General features: G+C 37.7%; 2 protein-coding genes and 1 pseudogene across 2 annotated transcripts in view; 2 read left to right on the top strand and 1 right to left on the bottom strand.

The window, feature by feature from the left end:
- The window catches only part of LOC123324833, a 630-nt pseudogene extending 479 nt beyond the window's left edge, over positions 1-151 (top strand).
- The window catches only part of GLIPR1 (GLI pathogenesis related 1), a 21,715-nt gene extending 12,745 nt beyond the window's left edge, over positions 1-8,970 (top strand). The window contains exons 4-6 of the mRNA XM_021678562.2: positions 5,527-5,609; positions 8,514-8,540; positions 8,644-8,970. Of these exons, the coding sequence (XP_021534237.1) occupies positions 5,527-5,609; positions 8,514-8,540; positions 8,644-8,798 (265 nt within the window). The 3' untranslated portion in view covers positions 8,799-8,970. The remainder of the gene's footprint in view (positions 1-5,526; positions 5,610-8,513; positions 8,541-8,643) is intronic.
- Positions 8,873-24,025, bottom strand: KRR1 (KRR1 small subunit processome component homolog). The gene is made up of 10 exons (XM_021678561.2): positions 23,874-24,025; positions 20,959-21,131; positions 18,743-18,877; positions 18,439-18,564; positions 18,264-18,347; positions 17,084-17,140; positions 15,172-15,342; positions 12,892-12,969; positions 12,692-12,785; positions 8,873-9,953 (listed from the first exon to the last, which is right to left on the bottom strand). Exons 1-10 carry the CDS (start codon positions 23,959-23,961, stop codon positions 9,811-9,813), a joined length of 1,149 nt encoding a protein of 382 aa, XP_021534236.1. The 5' UTR covers positions 23,962-24,025; the 3' UTR covers positions 8,873-9,810.

Raw genomic sequence — 24,025 nt, 5'->3', positions numbered from 1 at the left:
TTAACATAATAAAAAAAAAAAGAAGAAGCTCTATGACTTTGACGTGGCTAAGGTCAACATCCTGATCAGGCCCGATGAAGAGAAGGCATATGTTCGCGTGGCTCCTGACCATGACACTTTGGATGTTGCCAACAGAATTGGTTACATCTAGGGCTTCCAGTTGGCTCAGTCAGTTAAGCGTCTGTGTTCAGCTCAGATCATGATCCCAGGGCCCTGAGATCGAGCCTCATGTGGGGCTCCCTGCTCAGCAGGGAGTCTGCTTCTCCCTCTCCCTCTGCCACTCCTCCCCCTTTGTGCTCTCCGGCACGCTCTCTCTCTCTCTCTCTCTCTCAAATAAATAAAATCTTTAAAAAAAAATTGGGGATCATCTAAACTGAGTCCAGTTGGTTAAATCTAAACATACGTTATTTTCACGATAAAAAAAATAGAGTAATACTTATAAAATGCTTACTATATGCTAAGCACTTTTTTTAAAGATTTTATTTATTTGAGAGAGAAAGAGAGGGAACGCACGCTTGAGCTGGGTGGGGGGGGCAGAGGGAGAGAATCTCAAGCAGACTCCATGCTGAGCACAGAGCCCCACATGGGGCTCTATCCTGAGACCCAGGAGATCAAGACCTGAGATGAAACCAGAGTTGGTCACTTAACCATCAGAGCCACCCAGGCGCCCCGCTGAGCACTTTTCTAAGTGCTTCATACATATTAACTTACTTAATGTTCATGAAAGGTCTTGAGATGGGTCGTCTTACCACCCCTGTTTGGCAGTTAAGAAAACTGAGGTACTGACAGGGTGAGTAGCCTGCCCAGGGTTCCACCATTGGTGACACTATTTCATATGTCACCAAGTCATAGCTGGACTGTGACCTGGGCTGTCTGGCTCCCGAGTCTGTCCTCTAGATGGACACAACAGCTCATCCTACTGAAGAATTTAGATTGTTCTCTGTATTTTAATATCTGATGAACAACCTTGTATAGAAGTCTTTGGTCGCATCGATTTCCCTACAATTCCTAGAAATAGTATACTAAGTGATACATGTGAACATCTTTAAGTTTTTAAAAATGCATATGGCCAAATTATCCTCCACTATTATTTATACCAATTTATACTCCTTCATTAGGACTGGGATTATCATTTTTTAATATTTTCCAATTTGATATAAAGTGTTATCTCATATTTTCTTTTGCATCTCGTAGACTACCATTGATTATACATTTTCATCTGATTGCCTATTTACATTCCTCCTTCTGTGAAGCATATGGTCTGCTCATTTTTCTACTAGAGTGATGTTCTTAATGGTTTATGGTAGTTGTTTGTATTTTAAAGCTTTTAACCCTTTGTCAAATACATAACATTTATTTTAGTATTATTTTTTTAAGATTTTATTTATTTGCCAGAGAGAGAGAGAGCTCACACAAGCAGGGGGAGCAGCAGGCAAGGGAGAGGGAGAAGCAGGCTCCTCGCGGAGCAGGGAGCCATATGCGGGCCTCAGTGCCGGGACCCTGGGACCATGACCTGGGCCGAAGGCAGATGCCCAACTGACTGAGCCACCCAGGCGCCCCAACATTTTTTTTCTTTGTTTCCCTTGAATTTTGTTTGGATTTTTCCAATCTTTGGGATTCCAAAAGATTTGTTAGAAGCCTCTCTCTCTTTCCCTGAAGTAATGCTCAGAAGAAATGTTTGATAGTTTGACTGAGTGTAGGTGGGAGTGAAAAGACTAAAATCAGGTGTCATTCAGAAGAGAACAACTTTGACTTAAAATCCCAAAGTCAGAAAATAGGGAAAACCCAGGAAAAACCAGCCAAAGCCATCAAGCCAATCAGTGGTGACTTTTCATGACATTTATATAACTTAATGGTTAAGATACGGGGTCTTGAGACCCACTACCTTAGTTCACTTACTGTGTGACCTTGGATAAGTTACTTAATTTCTCTGAACCTCAGTTTGCTCTGCAGAAGATCAGGATAATAAAAGCACTGACTACTTATCAAGTAGCTATGAAAATTACATGAGAGGGGTGCCCAGGTGGCTCAGTCGTTAAGCGTCTGCCTTCGGCTCAGGTCATGATCCCAGAGTCCTGGGATCGAGCCCCTCATCGGGCTCCCTGCTCCTCAGGGATTCTGCTTCTCCCTCTCCCACTCCCCCTGCATTGTATTCCCTCTCTTGCTGTGTCTCTCTCTGTCAAATAAATAAAAAATCTTAAAAAAAAAAAAAGAAAACTACATGAGAAAAGCTAGGTAAAACACCAGGTATATGTAATACCTGGCAATGGTGATTATTTGAGAAGTACTCACAGTTATTGTTATGATGAGGCACAAATGTGAAGTCTTCTGGCTTATACTCACTTTACTTGCTTTTAGAGTTCTAAACAATAAGTTGTAAAACTTAAAACCAGTTATAATACTTCTATAGAGTAACATTCATTTATTCATACAAATAATTCATACATTCGATTGATATTCAACAAATATTTGTTTACTGAGCTTCAAAAGAGAACCAGCCCAACACAGTCCCCACTCTCACGGAATTTGTATTTATGGGGCAGAAAGACAATAAAAATACAAATAAAATAACTGCATCATGATAGGAGTAATGAAGGAAATACCAGTAACACTGTAATCGACACTATCAATAGGCAGGACCTTACTTGAATAAAATGATGTACTTGAGTGTAGGCATGAAGAATAGAAAGGAACCAGACATGTGAAGAACTTCATGAATGGATGTCTGCTGCAGAAAACACCTGCAAAGCTTCTGTGGAGAGGATTCAAGAATGGACGGAAGTGCAGAATGCGTGGACCACTGAATGAGATGCGACTCGGGGAAGGAGGCAGCTCAGCCTTGCAGGGCTGTGTAGGTCATGGCAAATTTAACTGTATTCACATCACAAGAGGAATCCTCCAAGTATTTTAAGCAAGGGAGTGACAAGACCTGCTTTAAATTGAGAGATCATTCTGTATGAGCTGTGGAAAATGGATTGGAGGGTATGGGGTGGGGGGCACAGAGGCCAGTTAAGGATGTCCTCATTTTCTACTGCCTTCTGAGCTGGTTTTTCTCCTCAAAGGCCCCCATTCCACATAATTCTAAGAAGTCCAGTATCTTCCCCATTTTTCTGAGATTTCCTAAGAGTGGGGTGAGGATGCTTAATTCTCCTGACACCTGTAACTCAAGCTCTGGAGTCAGTCATTGTCCAGGACAGTTTTGACTCCTCCTCCTGGCCGCTTCAGATCATTCTGATCTGCATTTTTTTGAACGTAGACACAACTCTCCCTTCATTCTCCTGGGCCCCTCTGAGCTAGGCTATCTTGTGATTGATTAGTGGAAGAGAGGATTATAGCACGTTAGAGGAAATGACAACCCTGACCATCAGATCCTACAAGACCTAGTGTGCTCTGCCTTAAGGACCCTTAACTCATATTTATCTTTTTCTTTAAAGATCTATCTTTTCTCAGGGCGCCTGGCTGGCTCAGTCAGTAACCCTTAGACTCTTGATCTCGGGGTTGTGAATTTGAGCCCCATGTTGGACACGGATTACTTAAAAAAAAAAAAAAATCTGTCTTTTCTCTTCCTCAGTCCTGGGGCCCTGACTTTCTTTCTCAGGCTACCAGGGGAAACACTAAAATTTCTTGCTTCTTTATGGACAGGATACTTTAGGGCTCTTGGTCTCAATTGTTCCTATCCAGACAAATGCAGGCCATTCCAGTAGCGTATTTCTCCCGGGATGAATTCTGCCATTTCCCTAGAATTCGTAACTGCCTTGTCTTTAGCCTGGTTTTGAAACAGTAATTTCTTCTTCTTTATAGTTTGGAATACACAATTCAACAAAGAATGAAACAGCACAAACGATTTTATTAAAAACATTCTAGAACTTGACCACTCAATGAGTTTTGTGCTAACAATGAAAGATATCCCCATAATTAATGTGTATTTTGGAGGTCTTTTATAATTGTTATCAGAATATTCCTTTGACTGTTTTCCACAGTGTAAAGCAAGCATGAGGATAAACTTAGTTTCTGAAACAACCTAGATTAATTTGGAGCCAAACATGATTAGAACATATATTTGGTGTTGGGAACGAGGTGTTAATAAAAAGTAATGTCTCCTTAACTTTGGAGGTAAAGCTATAGTGTTAGGGGAGGGGAGTTGAGTCTATGAACTTGGAGTTAAATCTTTATTTTCACTAACCTCTACTGAAAATAACATTTCATTATGTATGAAGACAACACTTCAGCCCCATCGGCAATACTGTAACTCTGTGTTAGTACTACTTTTTTCTTTGTAAATGTCAGATATTCTCATAGCACATTCCATTTGCTGCAGAGATCTCAAAATATGGTTGTAATCTATCATTAAAGGTACTATCATTAGAATTCTTGCTAGATCTTATTTAATATTTAATAGAGGACATATTGCTATATCAAAAATATTTTTAACATTTTGATAACTATTTGAACTTACTCGGTTTCCTTTATAATCTTACAAACTTTATTTTATGCACTTAAAAACAAACTATTTTGGGGCACCTAGGTGCTCAGTCAGTTGTGTCCAACTCTTGATCTCAGCTCAAGTCTCTGTATCAGGATTGTGAGTTCAAGCCCTGCATTGGGCTCCACTCTGGGCATGGAGGTTACTTTAAAAAAAAAAAGTAAAAATAATTTTGAGAGTCCATAGGCTCCACCAGACTGCCAAAGGTACCATGACACAAAAAATTAAGAACTCCTTTCCAAAAAAAATGAGTGCAATGGCAGAGTTACTGAAATGCATGTACAGTTCTCATCATTTCTACTCTGAAGATATTCATGGGGATATAAAATGCTTGGATATTATTTCACTTTCTAGTGTATGACCTTGGTCAATTATTTACACTCTGTGCCTCACCTCTAACTATACTGGGGATAAATAAATAATAGTATCTTCCCCATAGGCTATTGTGAAAATTAATTCATTCAAGGATGCTTAGTACAGTAATTATTATCCACATTACATCTTTTATGTGAAAACAAATTTAGAAATTCCCCCTCTCATTTTTTTTTTCTTTTTTTAACCCAGCCAAATGACTCCTGTCCAACTAAAACCAAGGAGGCTTGCTAAACTGAGAGGAGTAAATGTGGGTCATGAGACCTTAGGATGGGCAGTTTTTTGGATGGTAGTGATCATACAGGCCAGACAGTTAAATAGAGCCAAGTGTTGCCCTGGAGTCAGACCAATCCAGATTTCCTTGTGACTCTGACACGTAGACATTGTGATTTTTGACAAGTTAATTTCTTAGAGCTTTAGTTTCCTTATCTGTAAAATAAAAATAAGAATAACCTCCAGAGTTGTCTTAAGAGTTAAATGAGAAGATGTAGGTGAAGACATAGGTTCATATAGACACATAGAATAAAACTCTATAAATATTAACAGGCTTCCACTTCCCTCAACCCTCGGAATCTGTGGACTTCCATCCTACATATTTAGTCAAAGATTCACAGTAAATTTCATTGGAAAAAAAATCCTCTCCTAATGGACAGCTTTTTTCTACTTTACAGACAAAGCTTTCAAAGGCCATACAGAAGAGGATCTACTTGCAGTGCCTGCCCCAGTGATGACAAATGTTTGGACAACCTCTGCAGTGAGTAAAAGGAAAAATCTACCAATAATACAATGTGTTTGAAACAACTTTCTCTGCAGAGTTTAGAATGCAAATGTTTGCTTTATCCTAATAGCTATTTTCAGGGAAGCTGGAGTCAAGTAGCAATCAAGCCGATGGCTTACTGTCCTGGGAATGAACATATATTCAAGGTAAATTTAAGGAAGCAACTAAGAACCTTCTTTTTTTAGCTCTAATCAGTACAACAAAAAATGACTATGAGGATAGAAACTGTAGACCCAAGATTTGCTCATTTCAGCAAGATCAAAAAAACTCCTGATTTGTAAACACTGATTTCTCATCTTCACTTCAGGTACAGCCACACTTTTTTGATCAGCTCTCTGAGCGGTCATTTCTCCCCTAGTTCGACCATTCACTTCACTCACAGCAGTTTTGTTAAAGCAACTCAGTAACATGTAGCAACGAATCTCTTCTCGTAGCATCAATGTATTAACTGAATTTTTCATGTTGCTACAATACTACAAAGCGTATTATTTTTTTTTTTCGCCCAAGTTAGGCAGTATAACATAGTAACGAGTTAAAACCACACATTTTTGAAACGGTATGCCCGGGTTCAATTTCCAGTTCCACCACTGTGACCTTGGGCAACTGTCTGAACCAAGTTCCTCAACAATAAAATGTAGATGCCCCCCCATCTTCTTCTTCTTTTTTTAAACATATAATGTATTGTTTGTTTCAGAGGCACAGGTCTGATTCATTGGTCTTACACAATTCACAGCACTCACCATAGCACATACCCTCCCCATTGTCTTATCACCCAGCCACCCCATGCCTCCCATCCCCCTCCACTCTAGTAACCCTCAGTGTTTCCTGAGATTAAGAATTCCTCGTATCAGTGAGATCATATAATACATGTCTTTCTCTGACTGACTTATTTCGCTCAGCATAACACCCTCCAGTTCCATCCACGTTGTTGCAAACGGCAAGATTTTGTTTTTTTGATGGCTGCATAATATTCCATTGAGGGGAAATTGGAGGGGGAGACGAACCATGAGAGACTATGGACTCTGAGAAACAAACTGAGGGTTCTAGAGGGGAGGGCGGTGGGGGCATGGGTTAGCCTGGTGATGGGTATTAAAGAGGGCACGTATTGAATGGAGCACTGGGTGTTATACGCAAACAATGAATCATGGAACACTACAACAAAAACTAATGATGTAATGTATGGTGATTAACATAATAAAATTTTAAAAAATTAAAAATAAAAATAAAAAATATTAAAAAACAAAACCAAAAACAATAAAATGTAGATGGCAGTATCTCTTCACAGGTTTGATGAAACAGATCAAGGAAAAGAGAAAGAAGTATCTATATTTGGAACAAGAACCTGGCATACAGTAGCACTCAATAAATACTACCTATTATCCATAAATTCATCCTTCCTGTACTCCCAAATGTTGAGTTTACTCTTGGTGTTTTATGCCCAAACTCTGTCACGTTTTTATGCCCACGAACAAACCTCATGTTTCTTCTTTAAAATCTGTGGTGAAAACTGAGACAATTATTTTAAATTATTTAAGGAGTAATTCAATTATTGCCACTGGTTAGCTATCTTTCCCAATGGATTCTAAATTCCAAACAGGTAGGAATTATGCCTAATTCACTTATACCCTAGTCTGGCAAATAAGCACTAATTTGAAGGCATGTTTCCTTCAAAAAATATTCCTTCTCTTTAAAAATCTAGATAATTAGTAATAACTTCACAATGACAAGAAGAAAGTTCCTGGAATTTTAGCTTTTGATCTTGGGAACTAGCTTGAAATGGCCTCTAGTCTTGCCGGATAAAAATTCAGAAAATGAAGGCTGTGATCCAATAAAAGCCCCCGGGCCCTTAAGAAAAATAAAGGGCAAACATGCTAATGTGCATGAGGGTAAACAGCTTTTAACAGATTCCATCTCTGACAAATTATGACAAATATTGGAGGAAAAAAATTCTTTCTGGTGCTTTAGGTACTTACTGTTGGCAGGTTCAATAAATACCCACGGAGGCCAAATCAGGATGGTTTTGCATAATGTGCTGGGTATGCGAATGATACATGGGATGATTTTAGCTAGTGCATGAATGTACATTTGTTTCAATATTCAAGAGTTGAATATTTAACATTTAAAAAATGTATATGTAAGAAAAAATGTAACTAACACAGCACATCCTTGATTTCATGGCATTAACTGCCCAAAACAGTTAAAGTAGCAGCAGCTTCCTGGTAACTCCCTACAAAGCCCCCTCACAGGGATGATGATCAGGGATGCTCACCAGCACCCTGGCCACGTCCTTGCTGGGCTGCGCCACAGATTTCAACACCAGCTGGCAAAGAACTGGTGTAGAGAAGGTACCTATTTAATTAGGAAACTATCAAGAAGGCTAAGGCAGATTGTTCTGAATGTCAAAATCCGAATAAAGCTCAGTGAAAAGAGAGGGATAATTATGACATTATGCAAACCAAATCCCTATAAGAGAGAGGTCATGGTCTCTTTATTACTGACTGATCATAAAACAGTATCATTCTTCTCAGGGAGGAACTTAATTCCAGGAAATATTTTAATAAATTGCTCACATTGACTATTACTAATAATTATTTTTATTCTTAAATTCTAATAGTTTGTTATTTTAATTGTATTTATTATCTGCTAGTTATGGTATGTAAAATTATTTTCCACTTATAGTAGTAGTATATAAAAAGTTTATAAGGTCAATTTAAAAATAACAAGTTAGTATAGTTAGTACAAAAAATCTTTAGTAACTAATGTTTGAAAAACACTAAGAAAGTAAAAGCAACAGTTAATGGTCATAATTAGAGACTTGGCTTTTTAAAATAAAATAAAGCCTCACCAGTACATATTTTTTTTCTTCTTCTGACTTTACAGCTAACCCAAAGCGAGACAAAGTCACAGGTATGTACATAAATCTTTCATTGTTCCATTAAGATCTATGTGAATTGTATTATTGCATTCTGAGAAACAACATTTAAGAGGATATTTTATGTTTGTTTCACAGGTTACTACTCTATTGTGCATCCTGACTGGCCAGTATTTTCACGCAACAGATACCTATCTCTCTTTCTCACTGTTAGTCCACCAATCCTAATACTGAGTGCTATAATGATCATTTGGGTCAAGCACAAATACCCTCATTTAGTTCTTTCAAACTAATAGAATCCACAAAAAAACCCACAATTCATTCAGATATGTGTTTTTTAAAAAATTAACAGGTGTATTTTTTAATTCTAATTTTAAAACATTTCAGAAAAAAATACGTTGCAGTAAACCCTTAATAAAAAAACTGTTCAACTTCCTATCTCTAGAATAAACTCATTTTTACTTTCCACTTTTCTATGAATAAGCATTGTTTTCAGGCTGCCAAAGCTATGACTTTCAGTAAGTAACCCAGCCTCTGTATGTCTCAGCTTCTAAAACTACAAAATGAATGTACTCGATTTAGGTGATTCTAGATAACTCCACTGACCCTCATTAGTAAAAACATTTCTACATAACTTGCTGCATGCTGCTTCAATTCTAAACATCTGGTCTCTCCACCCCACCCCACCCCCACCTTGCAATCTGAGGTCTTTGGTTTACCATTTTCTCAGACTCAGTATAGTAATTAAGGGATTTAAGGGGCCTTGCTTTTTTTGCTTATGGGTTGTTTAATCTTAAACATAATTTAGAATGAGATTATAAAAAGAAATAAGCCTAAATGTTTACTCGTTAGCAATAGAGAGAGCACTGCAAAATCTGCATTTATTTTGCTCAAAACCAAATGGTGGGACATGATTATATTTAAAGACTAACCAGTGGCATCAAACACTGGATTTGATGGATAATTACAATAGCCACATTCCAAAAATCTTTATATAAACAACCTAAAAATTACATCTAAAATCATGCTTAGGCAAAACACGCCAAAACAGATTAGGTGCAATATATACAAAGACATATGTAGTACTTTCTAGCATAAAGTTTTCCAAAAAACAGAGAATACAATAATTTATATTTATAAAGGACAGCTGTTTATATAAACACTGTTTTGAAGAATGACATAAACTCAGAAAAATGTGATCAGAGTATTCCTTCTCACATACAGGCTACTAATGCCCTAGTCTCTCAAAATCCTTTACAAAAGGAGATAGCTTAAACGGTTCTCATCCAGGGTTTTTTTTTAATGTTACTTTTTTTTCTTCTTCTTTTTTTCATCTGCTTCCATTTTAAGCTTAACTTCTTCAGCTGAAAGAGCTCCCAGTTTCTTATTCTTGGCTTTCTTAACCTTTTCCTTGATGGCAGCCACATCAATTTTATTTTCAGTAGAAGCTAAACAAATTAAAATGATATATGTAATTCTTTAGATTTTACCATAGAAAACATAAAGAATATGTATTTGGTACAATAATTTCAGAGTACTGTTAAAAGGTGAAAGGTCATGTTGTAAAATATAAAACACCTGCCTAAAATATAAAACAACTGCCTAAAGGAAAGTTAGACACTGAAGAGAAAACAAATCATAAAGTACTTTAAAAATACATTAGTGAAAGTACACATGAAAATGGCATATCAATAAAGGTACAAATGAAAATGGCACTATAGTTTAGCTTTTTAAACTAATTACTGACTTCAACAATATTAAAACTTCATTTTTCCCCTTAAATTGCATTTGAGATTAGTTTTACTTATATTCTTTCCCATATTTTAGAACTGCAAGAGTATTCATTAAAATGCCAATTTTCGGGGCGCCTGGGTGGCTCAGTCAGTTAAGCGACTGCCTTCGGCTCAGATCATGATCCCAGGGTCCTAGGATCAAGCCCCACGTTGGGCTCCTTCCTCAGTGGGGAGCCTGCTTCTTCCTCTCCCTCTGCCTGCTGCTCCCCCTGCTTGTGCTCTCCCTCTCTCTATCTCTATCAAATAAATAAATAAAATCTTTAAAAAAATAAAATAAAATAAAATGCCAATTTTCCATTCTGCACATTAAAATAACTTAAAATTACATTTCATGAAGAATATTAACATGTAGCCCTTCTAGCTTCCATAATTTTAATTAACTAATCATTAAGCTTTAGGTCAAAATCTACTTCATCTAATACCACACATAAAAACTTAAAAAAATAGGGGCACCTGGGTGGCTTAGTCCGTTGAGTATCTGCCTTCGGCTTGGGTCATGATCTCAGGGTCCTGGGATCAAGCCCCACATCGGGCTCCCTGCTGATGAGCCTGCTTCTCCTTCTCCCTCTGCCCCTCCCCCTGTTCATGCTCTCTCTCTCAAATGAATAAAATCTTTAAAAAAGACAACTTAAAGGGCGCCTGGGTGGCTCAGTCGTTAAGCGTCTGCCTTTGGCTCAGGTCATGATCCCAGGGTCCTGGGATCGAGTCCCACATCGGGCTCCCTGCTCCGCAGGAAGCCTGCTTCTCCCTCTCCCACTCCCCCTGCTTGTGTTCCTGCTCTCGCTGTCTCTCTCTCTGTCAAATAAATAAAAAATAAAAAATCTTTAAAAAAAAAAAAAAGAAAGCATGCTATTCTTAGCATGACTTGCAAAGGGTAAGCCAAAAAAAAAAAAAAAAAAGACAACTTAAAAATAAAGTTTTCCAAATATTAGTTCAATGAATGACTAGTAGTACTTTATTTAACAAGGTTTTGGTAATAAAGACAATGATCTGAGAGTATTTGGAGATTCTCGTAACAGAACCCAACCATGGAATCAATGCCAAAAGCTTGAACAACGGAGAAAAAAAAATGTAGGTTTTTCTCACCCTTTAAAGAGCAGTATTCAGAGCATAGGAGAATCACAAGATAAAACATCATCAAACTTCCCAGCAACTTGAGTAGAGATGTAGAGCCTTCACTATCATAAAATAGCTACATTTTTAATCATTATAAACGGAGATTAAAATGGCTACTAAACGACCTTCAAAGTAAAACTCACAGGCTCAGCAAACTGGAAATTATAATGACATTTTTAACTTTTACATAACCAATGATCTACATAGAAGAATACAGTATTTTTAGAGCTATTAACACTGATATAATATAGGATATTAAAATAGTAATGTTATGTCTGGTTTTGACCAATAAGTCAGGTACAATAATGCCAGTGACTTCCCTCCCCTCACTGTGTCACTGGCTACTCTGGAAATTTACTTCAGGAAGAGTACAAGTGTTACTAGTGGGAAAGAAAATGCAGAAGAGGAAAGGGTAGATCAAATGAGGCTAGGAATAGAAAAGATACAAAATTTTTCTGAGTGTTTTTTTTTTTTTAATCTTAGAGCATCGAGGAGGGAAGGGCAGAGGGAAAGAGAAAATCCTCTAGTGAACTCCTCGCTGAGCACAAAGCCTGACGTGGGGCTTGACCCCAGGACCCAGAGATCATGACCTGAGCCAAAACTAAGAGCCAGCCGCTTAACCAGCTGAGCCACCCAGGTGCCCCACTCTGACTTTTTAATAGCTCCTAAGATCTTGTTATTTTGATGGTGTCCTTTAGCCCACGGTGATCAGAAATCCATCATAACAATATAGGAATCAAACTTTAAGCCATGGATCACATAAGTAAAGAGAAGAAAAGCATAACCTCTGATAAGCTCTTTCTGAGAGGCATGATAACAGAGCTCGGGGATCTCACTGCTTTAGTTACTTTTAAATCTATGGAAGATTCACTGCTCTAAGTTCATAGCTTTCACAACAGAGAGTCCTTCTCCAGCAGGCAGTCTGCCTCTCCCTCTGCCTGCCGCTTCCCCTGCTTGTGCTCTCTCTCTGACAAATAAATAAAATCTTAAAACAAAACAAAAAAAACCCCAAAGTGTCCTTCTCCAGCACAATCAGAGGTCAGGAGAGGACTGTCAATCCAGGACATTCTTAAACAGGCATTAGCTGCTAATAAATTATAGAACACCTCAGTGGTCTCGTCCCTAGGATTAGTGATTAATGAAATGTCAACAGAACTGATGAAAGATATAGTTATGTCTTTAGTTAACACTCAGAGATTCAGACAAATTCCCTATGGGTTTACTTTTCAGCTAACAGACTTTAACATCAAAACAATAATTGGAAAACAAGCATTTACCTTCCTTTGGTTTCACAACTGGTTTTTCCTTAGGTGGAATAAAAGCTTTGTTTCTTTCCTCTTGTCTTTTACTAAGAGCTTCTGCTTGTTTAGCCTGCATTATTAATAAGAAATACATTAATAACACAATTTATCATTAAACAGGAATTCAAATTTCTATGAACTGTGCTATCAATGTTGTGAGCTAGACACAGTCTTACCTTTATGGCTTCCATTTTCTGTCGCTTCTTTTGACTTGCCTTCAGAAAATATTCACCACTAGCCAATTCTTTATCAATCTGTTGAAATCAGTATTTACAATTACATCAGAAATAAGGCAAATGAGAAGTCATCCCTAAGAAAGGCACAATGTCCTTGAGGTAAAGACAGTGAGGTCAAAAATTTATGATCAATTCATAAAGGCACTGACATAAAAAGGAGATGTGCTCTACGCTGAAGGGAATACAAGCAATAAGCATGGAGGTAGGAAAGAAGGTGATGTGTTCATGAGATATACAGCAGGCAGTTTTAGATGGGCTAGAAGATCAATGATTCAGAAAGGTGTGAGGGAACTAGAAAGATAATCTAGGGTAAGCTTGAAGAAACCTGAATGCCAGGTGAGAGGGTAGGCTATGATTCAGAAATGACTCCAGGTTTCTGAGAGAAAAGAAAGAGACCAAAGCAGCATTTAAAAGGTACAGAAGAAAGAAGAGATAAACGCTTGAAATAAAGTAGTGGCATGCAAAATGAAAGGCAAGAATTGTTAGGATTTGGTGACTAATTCAATACTAATAGAGAAAGCACTAGCTTATTCATTCAATATATAATTGACTTATCTCACACTTACACAGCATTATTATATCTAAGGCAATGTTTTAAAACTCTTAATAGTTACTAAGCTCTTTACAATTACTAATCATTTAATCCTCATTAACAATCCTTTGAAAAAGATGTTTTTATTATCCCCATTTTATGTATAGGGAAACTGAAGCACGGATGGGTTAAATAAATTGCCAGTCATGAAGCAAGTAACTGGCAGAGTAAGTCAACTGAGACATCACTGTTTTAAGAAGCTTAGCCATAGGGAAGAAAGATAAGACAATTATTAACTACAGGACAGGGCCATAAGAAGTAGACCAGGTGTTATGGAATGACAGTTGAGTAAATAAGATCACTCTACTTTCCCGCAACAAACAGTTTCTTTGTTTGCTTCCCTTTACAGAATAGACCTCATGAACCAACACTTCCATTGTTTTATCACCATGATCATTACTTCTTTTTCCCCTCTGACCTTTCATCAAACCTCTGAAATTCAAACTCCAAATACAGGGCTATGGAAAAGACAAGACAGTACACAGAAAGGGATGTGTTTACATGCTGAGAACAAAGCACTAGTAGAAAGGAAAGACTTTAAGATACAGCCAAGGGAGGGAATCATGAAATAAGATCCCTCAGGAGACAGGCTCAAAGACAGAACTCAAAGAACAGGTAAAGAAAGAATTGGTTCAGATGGAGAAAAAATAATTATAGGTGAGAGAAAAGGAAGCTGAAGGAATTCTCACTTGATGGTCTTAAATATTTCCATAAAATAAAATGAATGTCATCTGCTAGGAGTGAGAGGGTGCTTCAAGAATTAAGAGGACAGGGGTGCCTCGGTGGCTGAGTGGGTTAAGCGTATGCCTTCCACTCAGGTCATCATTCCCTTGGGCTCCCTGCTCAGCATGGAGTCTGCTTCTCCCTCTCCCTCTGCCTGCAGCTCCCCTGCTTGTGCTCTCTCTCTCTCTGTCAACTAAATAAAATCTCAAAAAAAAGAAAAGAGAGAGAGAATTAAGAGGACACACAGAATTACGAGACAATAGTGAGGATCTACCTGAGGTTGGAAACGTGAAATTATAGTGGATTTAGTCCAAAGATAAGATGTTCTCCAGCTATGTTTAGTAGCCACATTATGGGAAAGAAGCCAAATTTTAGGACTGATCAAGTTTGAGAGTTTTGCTGCACAGGTGTGAAAAGAAGGAAAAGGCAGCATACAAGAAACAATGATGGACAAGAGAGAAAAGGAAATTTGGGGGAAAAAATGAAGCCAGAAAACAGGTGATAAAATGAGAGGCATTCATAACTTAGAAAAAGGATGGATGTGAGAATTTAAGATTTCAAAACTGGAGCAGTCATATAGCACATGGTCACAGGAAAGATGCTAAAGCAGAGTGAGAGCATTAAGGGTTAAATCGTTAAAATTTTTTTCATCCATGGAACAGGCACTGTGGCTATAGGAGCACAACTGACAGCAACCACCTAGACATAGTTTACACTCCTACTATGAAGCCCCCACCCTCCGCGCTCACGCACTTAGCTCAAAATAAGCCTATTTACACTTACCTTTAGTTTCTTATACCTGGACACACACAAAGTCTACCTAAATTGCTCTCCATAAAGTTTCCAACAAAATAGATTAAAATGGTTTCCCCCTCATGTAAAGAAATTCAACATTTAATACTGACCTGACTTTCTGGCTGTGGTGGTGGGAATGGTGTGTACTCTTTCTTGACAGTTTTTTTCTTTGGTTCCTTGCGTTTATTCACATTCTTGTGCTTAAACTGTGGCAAAAATCTTTCCCAACTTTGTGATCTTAATTCAGAATCTTTTGCCAACTCTCGTTTAATCATTAAGGTCTTTAGTCATGGGGATATATGAACAAAGTAAGAATTTTTAATTTTATAAGCCAAGCATTTGTCAAACTAAAACATTACAAATACTGGTTCCTATAAATAATTCAATTAAAATGAGTAGTTCTCGGGGCACCTGGCTGGCTCAGTTGGTTAAGTGTCTGCCTTCAGCTCAGGTCATGATCCCAGGGTCCTGGGACTGAACCCTGCATCGGGCTCCCTGCTCAGCGGGGAACCTGTTTCTCCCTCTGCCTGCAGCTCCCCCTGCTTGTTTGTTCTGTCTCTGCCAAATCAATAAATAAAATCTTTAAAAAACAAAACAAGGGGCACCTGGGTGGCTCAGTCGTTGAGCATCTGCCTTCAGTTCAGGTCATAATCCCAGAGTCCTGGGATCAAGCCCCACATCAGGTTCCCTGATGGGCGAGGAGCCTGCTTCTCCCTCTCCAGCCCCCCCCTGCTGTGTTCCCTCTCTCGCTGTCTCTGTCGAATAAACTAAAAAAAAAAAAAAATTTTTTTTAATTAAAAAAATAAACAAATAAAAAACAAAACAAAACAAAAAAACCCGAGTAGTTCTTAATCTCCTCAGTAGGAGAAAACAATTCCATAAAAAAAAGTAATCTCAAACCAAGCATCAGAAAACCATTAGAAACTTAGATTAAATGCAGAACTGCCGGGTGCCTGGGTGCTGTCAGTTAAGTGTTTGCCTTCGGCTCAGATCATGATCCCAGGACTCGGGATCGAGCCCCAAGTTGGGCTCCCTGCTCAGCAAGGAGCTTGCTTTTCCCTCTCCTCTGCTTCTCTCCTCCCCCCTCTCTTTCAAAAAAAAAAAGGCAGAACTGTTCAAAGAAACTGAGATGAGACTAATGCAGCTTTTCAACCATTAGTTCATTAAAACCTTTAAAATTCAACTTAATAGGAGGAGAGTTCTTAATTAGCAATGTTCCCTGAAAGCAGGAAGTTTTTGGTAGTACTTTAATTATCACAGGGAAAGAAAAAAGTAAACTTTCTCTTGATCAGATAAAAACAATATTCTCATATTTCTCCTACTCCATTTGAGTTGTGCACACATTGGGACATCAAAGGATGCAAACCAGGCATCAGATACAAGACAAGCTCTCTTTATCTTTAATGTCCCAAGGCAACTCAAAATCATTCTTTCACCCCAATCTAAGAGTGACTTCATAACTTCATCAAATTTAAGTGGACTGCTTAACAAATACCCCTCACAAAATAGTTCATTACAGCATGGTCACATTTCCAAGTATAATCATGAATGCTGTGCACACAGGGATTAACATCTCTCTCAAAGAGTTTCTAATTTGAGCGTTAAATAAAAAGTTTTAATACAATCTGAAATATCCCAGACTCTACTTAATAGAAAAAGGCAGAATTCTGAAAGATCACATCTTTAAATATAGTAATAGGCCCATCATCCAAGAAAACCTGATTGTTATCATCTACAACCAACTCTACGAAACTTACTTCCTTTGTATTAGAACTATGTCATACATTATAGGATCCCCCTTCAATAGTTTTCAGACTGCACACCACAGAAACCTAAGTCTCCAAGGATGTAACTACAGGACTAGGGTAGAGTTGAGTGGGCTGAACTCTACCTCTAATTTACCCTAAATACTTCTACTTTATCTATTTTTTGCATTAGGCTTCCATAAAAGATTTAATTTCAAGAAAGGTTTCTGTAGCTAAAAGAAGTCTGACAACCACTGTTAGAGTAATATAAACTCACTTTAATGTTATAAATTGGATGAATATTCTTCATAGTATCTAGGACTACTTTTCGAACCTGAAATTTGCAAAGAAAAATGAATTAGTCACAAAGATTTTAACTAAGTGGAACTAAGTGAAAGGGGATTAATATACTGCAACATATCCTATGAACCGAGCAATGACTACCAAATTGAATATAGTAGTTCCTTCAACTGCTTTGAGTGACTTCTAGATCTTTCGTAATAGTAAACCTCTCTTGGACACAATGAAGTTTCTCAACTTTACTGCTAAAATATAACATATAGAACTAATACAACAATATTTTGGAACTGTGGAATTTAGGCAGAAGGCAGCTAGATTTAGAGTCAGAAAATACGTGCTCAAATAATGGGAATGCCACTTCATAAGGTAAAGTCCTGTTCCAGCTTTCTCATCCGTAGTATGGAAATAAAACTATCTCAAGGCTCTGCTGTGAAAACTAAATAAGATAATATAGTTAGACTTTACAAAACTATAGGGTATTCAATATACTTAAGTTATTATTGCCACATGAGAAAAGGGCAGATAACTTATGAGAAAGAGGTCTAACACAGCTGCTATTATGAGTCCTAGAAAGCAAACAAGACCTCATAGCCAGATCCAGACAACCAAAGCAGTTAACAGAAACCAAAATTGCTCCACAGATTTTCTCATAACACTAAATCTGACAGATAAAAAAGTTCATCAATACATTAAATAAACATTCCAATAAAATTCAGACAAAAATATATATTTTAAAAATGGTTTCAGAATCTGACCTCTACTGGTTTATATAGGTTACTGCAAATGACAATTATCACCATTTAATTCTCTAATCACTTGAGCACATGTAACTACATATTTCCCAAATGTGCTACAGACTAAAATCTTAAAAACCCACTTAAAATTTGTAGTGGAAAGAGGTATGATATGCAGACCTTCTAATTCGGAAATGGATACTCTTTAGTTGCCAAAGGTTGGCCATGTATGTTAGGATCTAGGAATGATGATTCCCTCAAACAACATGAAGCACAAAGTATTTACCAATGGGAAATCAAACAAAGCACATTCTAAAAAAAATAGTAATTGCAAAACAGTATGTTATCCAATGAACTATTACAACCAAATTACTTAATTTGTTCTCTGCTGAAAATTCACAGAAGATAGTAAACAGTACTCACCTCTTTTAAGCCACTAAAAGGTCCAATGACTGAAACTGTGTTTCCCTGAACCATAATATAACAGTTTGTTAAGAGTTCCAAAGCCTATATCAAAAGAACAGTAAGTTGAAATTCAGTACACTGAAAAACTAATGACAGAGGAAGACACTTAAGTTTTTCACTGATAAAAAAGTACCTTCAATGTAGATCCTTTGGGACCAATGAGACGTTGTCTTCTTTTTACAAATCTTTCTTTATTTCTTACTAAAGAACCTATTTTAATGATGTCACATGCAACATCATCCTGAAGAATTCGTACTGCCTTTTGGAAAAATGAAGAAAATATTCCATCAATATTCTTTACAAATGCATTTATTTTCAAGGCCCAGGCTAATGAAATCGAAGCAGAAAAATGAAAACTCTAAGAGGGAAGGATGCAGTGCTATATGTTATCTCTAATGTTGATGCAAATAAAGCAAATTTTGTAATTCTAAATTTACCTGTTCAAATGAAACACTCCTTGCTAAAAGTTTTATTAGGTCTCTGGCCCTAATGATGATATATGGATCAAAAGTCTTCTTTGTTGTACACACAGTCATACTGCCCTCAATCAGGTCCAGGGTTGCATTAATGTGCTGCAAAAAGGAAAGAGCAAATACACAATTGTCTAAAAATCACTTCAATTTTAGGTAATTATAGAGCCTATCCTAATCAAACTACTAATTACTGTAAATTAAGTTCTCATTCTATCAACTCCCTCCTTGAAGAAGCTGAGTAGTTGATATAAATAATGAATACTTGATTACTTTCATATTTCAAAGAATATAAGAAACACACAACTGAAAGCATTATATGTACTTTAGAATACTTTGTACTTATTGGAATAAAGATTACTTCTAGTTTAAAAAATATGTATCAATGCAAATGAAGCCATACTTAAGACCTAGAGTAAAAATGTAAAGCTACATATAGCTCCCCTATCCTGGACCCAGCTCTGACCTGCCATCTGTTCCTTAGGGTGAGAATGGACTTTCCCTTTCAAACTTCTTTCTCATTGGTTTGTATTAGCTAAATACAAAGTCAAAACAAATTCTCACAGGTTCAGAAAGAAGCAATAACTGGAAAATCATGCATTAACTCTTAGTAGGAAGAACCAGATTTCAACAAAGCAAATTAAAATGTCATTTTCTGACTGGAGCATACTCTGAAGAGTATTTCAATGTAGTGAGTGATGAACAATTCAACATAAGGTTGGGTCTCTATGAGTTTACAAGAGTCCAATCTCAGATATAGACAGCTGTAAAACAGCTTGCGGTTTGCTGAACCACCGTAATACCTAACGGGCACAAACAACTCCAGAGCAGTCACACAGTTGAAATATACATTTTATTTTATTTATTTTATTTTTATTTTATATCACCACCTAGTGTGTGCACATGTGCCCAAATACACACATATACATGAACCAAAAGTTTCATAAAATGAAACTTATCCTTACCATATGTGATACATTATTTTTTTTCTTTTTACTTATTTATTTTTTGGGTACATTCTTTTTTTAAAAGGCTCATTGTATCCACTAAATGGACTTCTTGCTCCACTAATGAATTTTAATCCACAGTTTGAAAAACAAAAACAAATATACTGTTCTAGGGAAATAGCAGCAACATCCAAGGGAAAGTTGGCCACATCCCCATCTTTCATTTAAAATGAAAATTAAGGGGCGCCTGGGTGGCTCAGTCGTTAAGCGTCTGCCTTCGGCTCAGGTCATGATCCCAGGGTCCTGGGATCGAGCCCTGCATCGGGCTCCGGGCTCTGCGGGAAGCCTGCTTCTCCCTCTCCCACTCCCCCTGCTTGTGTTCTCTGTCTCTCTCTGTCAAATAAATAAATAAAATCTTAAAAAAAAAAAAAAAAATGAAAATTAAGAAACCATCCAGGAACATGCCTCAACTTGAACTATACAGAAACATGGCAAGTATCACAGTATAGAAAAGGCATCCTGAAACTTGGGAGTTCACAGTTCAGTTTCAGAAAGTCCATGAGATCCCTAAATTTTAAAGGTATGTGAATTTTTCAAAGTAATCTATTACTGACAAAATTAAAAACAAGTGGAATATAAGAATAAAGCTTAGGGCGCCTGGGTGGCTCAGCAGGTTAAGCGTCTGCCTTCAGCTCAGGTCATGATCCCAGGGTGCTGGGATCGAGCCCCACATCGGGCTCCCTGCTCAGCAGGTAGCCGGCTTCTCCCTCTCCCTCTGCTGCTCCCCCTGTGCTCTCTCGCTCTGTAAAAAAATAAAAATAAATAAATAAATAATAATAAAAAAATAAAATAAAACAAAAAGAATAAAGCTTATATTTAGGCTGTTTAAAATACCAAGGGAACCAGGGGTGCCTGGGTGGCTCAGCTGGTTAAGCGTCTGACTCTTGATTTCGGCTCAGGTCATGATCTAAGGGTTGTGAGAACAGGTGCCATGTTCACCGCAGAATCTGCTTGGGATTCACTCTCTCCCTCTCCCTTTGCCCCTCCCCCCAATCACTCATGCACAGGACACTCTTGCACTCTCTCTCAAGATTTTTCTTAAACAAAAACAAAAAACAAAGGAACCAAATTAACCAGTTATGCCAGTACCTTAAAAAAAAAAATCTATCAGCATACATACTTAATAAGTAAAGGTATAAGAACAGAATCTCAAAGAAATATATAAAATGTGCATACATGTTCATTCAAGGCTTTCTGTACCAATGGCCAGCACTCTTTCAGGTAAGCCTCCCTATATTTTGGGAACAAAGTTGCAAAACTGCTCTCTTCCAAGAGTCCTCTGGGATTGTCCTCTTTGGAAAAAGCAGGTTCCTTCCAACCATCAGGAACAGTGAGGAGTTCTGATTCATCTGAAGAGGGGAAGAAACTTACACATAAGATTTTAGCCTTCTTTTGGACACTTTTTTGAACACTTATTTGCATACATTTACATGCTTCCCAATACTCTCCTTGTAGTTCCTGTTCCTATGCTCTTTAGTCAACAAAGAACATGCCCCGGTCATTATTATCAATACACTGTATTAAAATTAACTGCATATACTTCAGCCTCGTAAGACAAAGTTCCTTAAGGGCAGGACCCTCCTTGGATCCACAGTAATTAGCATATGCCTGACAGACAGTGGGGTACTCCAGAAACTTCTATTGCATTACACTATTAAAGATCCAAATACCCCTTTGTTTACATGACTATTTTCAATATAATCTTTTAGACTTTCCTGAATTGCAGCCTTGTGTGTGTATATATATATACATGCATATGCATATATATTTGTGTTTGTGTGTGTGCACACACACACATATACTTTCAGTTACCAATCACTGGTACAGGGTTTTAGACTTTCCAAAGAGCTTTCATATGCCTTATTTCTGTATACACCTTCATGACAACTGTGAAAGGTAGTAGGAAGAACCAGTATTATTTTCCCCGTTTTATAAAAGACGTTCTGTCCAAAAAGATTAGTGACTTGTCTAAGGGGACACAAAGGTGATTCAGTCTAGGTCTCCTTTTAATAAAACAAAATGTCTCCTAAAGGCCATATATGATCTCCTACATCATTTATTAAAACTCCTGGTCCTGGATTTTAGGAGTCTCTTAAATCTAACAGCTATGCTTTAATTCCGTATTCCTCAAGGGTATGACCCACAGGCCTGCAGCATCAGCATGAACTAGGAGTTAGTCAGAAATGCAGTTCTTGGACTCCAACTCAGACCTACCAAATTTGAATCTCTGGAATGAGCCCCAGGAATCTGTGTTTTAATAATCTCATCAGGAGATTCTTATGCACACTAAGTCTGAGAAAAGGGCCTTTGTTAAACTTGCTTGTAAACTTGCTTCTCTTTCTTATACTCACATCTACTTTGTTATTTCTGGTTCAAATCACAGAGAATTAGCTAGTCTTCATACATCACTTCCCAATATCCTTAAAAAAACAAAACCCCTCCAATTCTATAACTGTGATTACTTAAAATGTTTATCTTACCAAGTTTCTACCCAATTTAAACACTTCAGTGGCTACAAATTAAAAAACAAAAACCTAGCAAAGAAATACACAGGAGTTTTACAATAGAGGAAGTGCAAATAGCCCAAAAAACATGTGAAAAGATATGCAACCTCACTACTAATAAGGAAAATTCAAATTAAAACCCAACCAGACACCATTTCATACTTACCAAAATGACAAATTCAAAATGCAGATAATATCAAATGCTAGTGTAGATGTAGAGCAGGAAGAATTCTCATCCACTGCTAGCGGAACTGTAAACTGACACAACCCCTTTGGGAGTGATTTAGCATTACCTGCACATACCCTAACTTTCATGGATTCCAGTCCCACTTACATAATCTGAAGAAAACTCTTGAACATGCAAACCAGGAGATACACAAAAAGATGTTTATAGGAGCACTGTTTATAACAGCAAACAATGGGAACAATCCAAATGTCCACCAACAATAGAATGATAATATAAATAAGTGTATATTCATAGAAGAAAATCTCATCAATATCAAATGAAAAGAATAAACTACAGCTACAAGTATCACCTTGACTCAATAAGAAAAACAAAGTTTAGCCTAAGAAGCCAGAATAATGTCTACAGCCCTCTTGCATTCATATAAAATTCAAAAACTGACAAAATCAAACCACTTCGTGCATAGGTGGTAAAGATTATGCAGAGAACAGAAGATCAAAACGATTCAGGATGGTTACCTCATGTCCTGTAAAGGAAAAGAATTATGATCTGGGAGGTGCTCCTAGGGGGGTCGGGAGTATGGTAATGCTTTTTCTGCGTAATGGTTTTGAGTGCTCCTTTCTCACCTGTTGTGTTTATTCTTCAAACTGTACATAGACTGTACTCTATGTTACATAATTAAAAATAACAGAACTCCTTTAATACTTCCCTAATGTCTACAGAATGTGAGTTCAAGGTTTTTAACACTTCCAATAAGATGGTTGCTCGGGTCTTGGGCTACTTCTCTAGCCTCTCTTCCTGTCATTCATACTGAAGAAAATGTATAAAACCAGACTACAAAGGAAGACAGCAATTTACAAGTAGGGCAGTCTAAAATTACAGTACGAGTCATGTCGTCTAATATTTTAGCGGTTTGACGAACAGCAATGATGATAATGTTACAAAATTTCACTAACGGACAAACTAACGTTAAGAACACGCCAGATACCTTCTTCTCCTATCTGTCTCACTCCTTTATTATCAGCGCTCACTCATATATACAACGACCTCCTATTCCTACCCCATTCCATCCCCCATTTTGTCAACGACTTCCAGCCACCGCCACGAGCGTAAGATCCTGCGGCGCCCTCCACGATTTCTTAATCCCCTTCCTTTGACAGAAGACAAACTCTGCAACATCTTTACTTTGAAAAGCCTCTAGCAAAAGCGGTTAGGAACACGTGGCTGGCACCATACCTGCCAGTCGGTCCCGCAGGCTTGGCCATCATCCCCAATCCTCAACAATGGTAGGTACTCAACTTCACAGAACACACTAAGGCAGCGTTACACGTCCCCAGCCAGCGGAAGAAAACAATCATAACTCAATATCCTAATATCAGGTTTCAGTTCTCATTCAACCTTACCTCGGTTCTCCGGCTTCGGCTTCTTGGTACGAAATAATTCACTTTTCCCGTCCGCAGCGGCCGGCCCGTTGAAGGAGGAAGACGCCATCTTCAAATTGCTTCCGGTGTTACCGGAAGTGGAACTGTTCTTAAATCCTACCGGATTTTAGTCC

The sequence above is a fragment of the Neomonachus schauinslandi genome, chromosome 5, assembly GCF_002201575.2.
Source record: "Neomonachus schauinslandi chromosome 5, ASM220157v2, whole genome shotgun sequence".
NCBI classification, from domain to species: Eukaryota; Metazoa; Chordata; class Mammalia; order Carnivora; family Phocidae; genus Neomonachus; species Neomonachus schauinslandi.
This window is presented reverse-complemented; position numbering and strand designations above follow the sequence as displayed.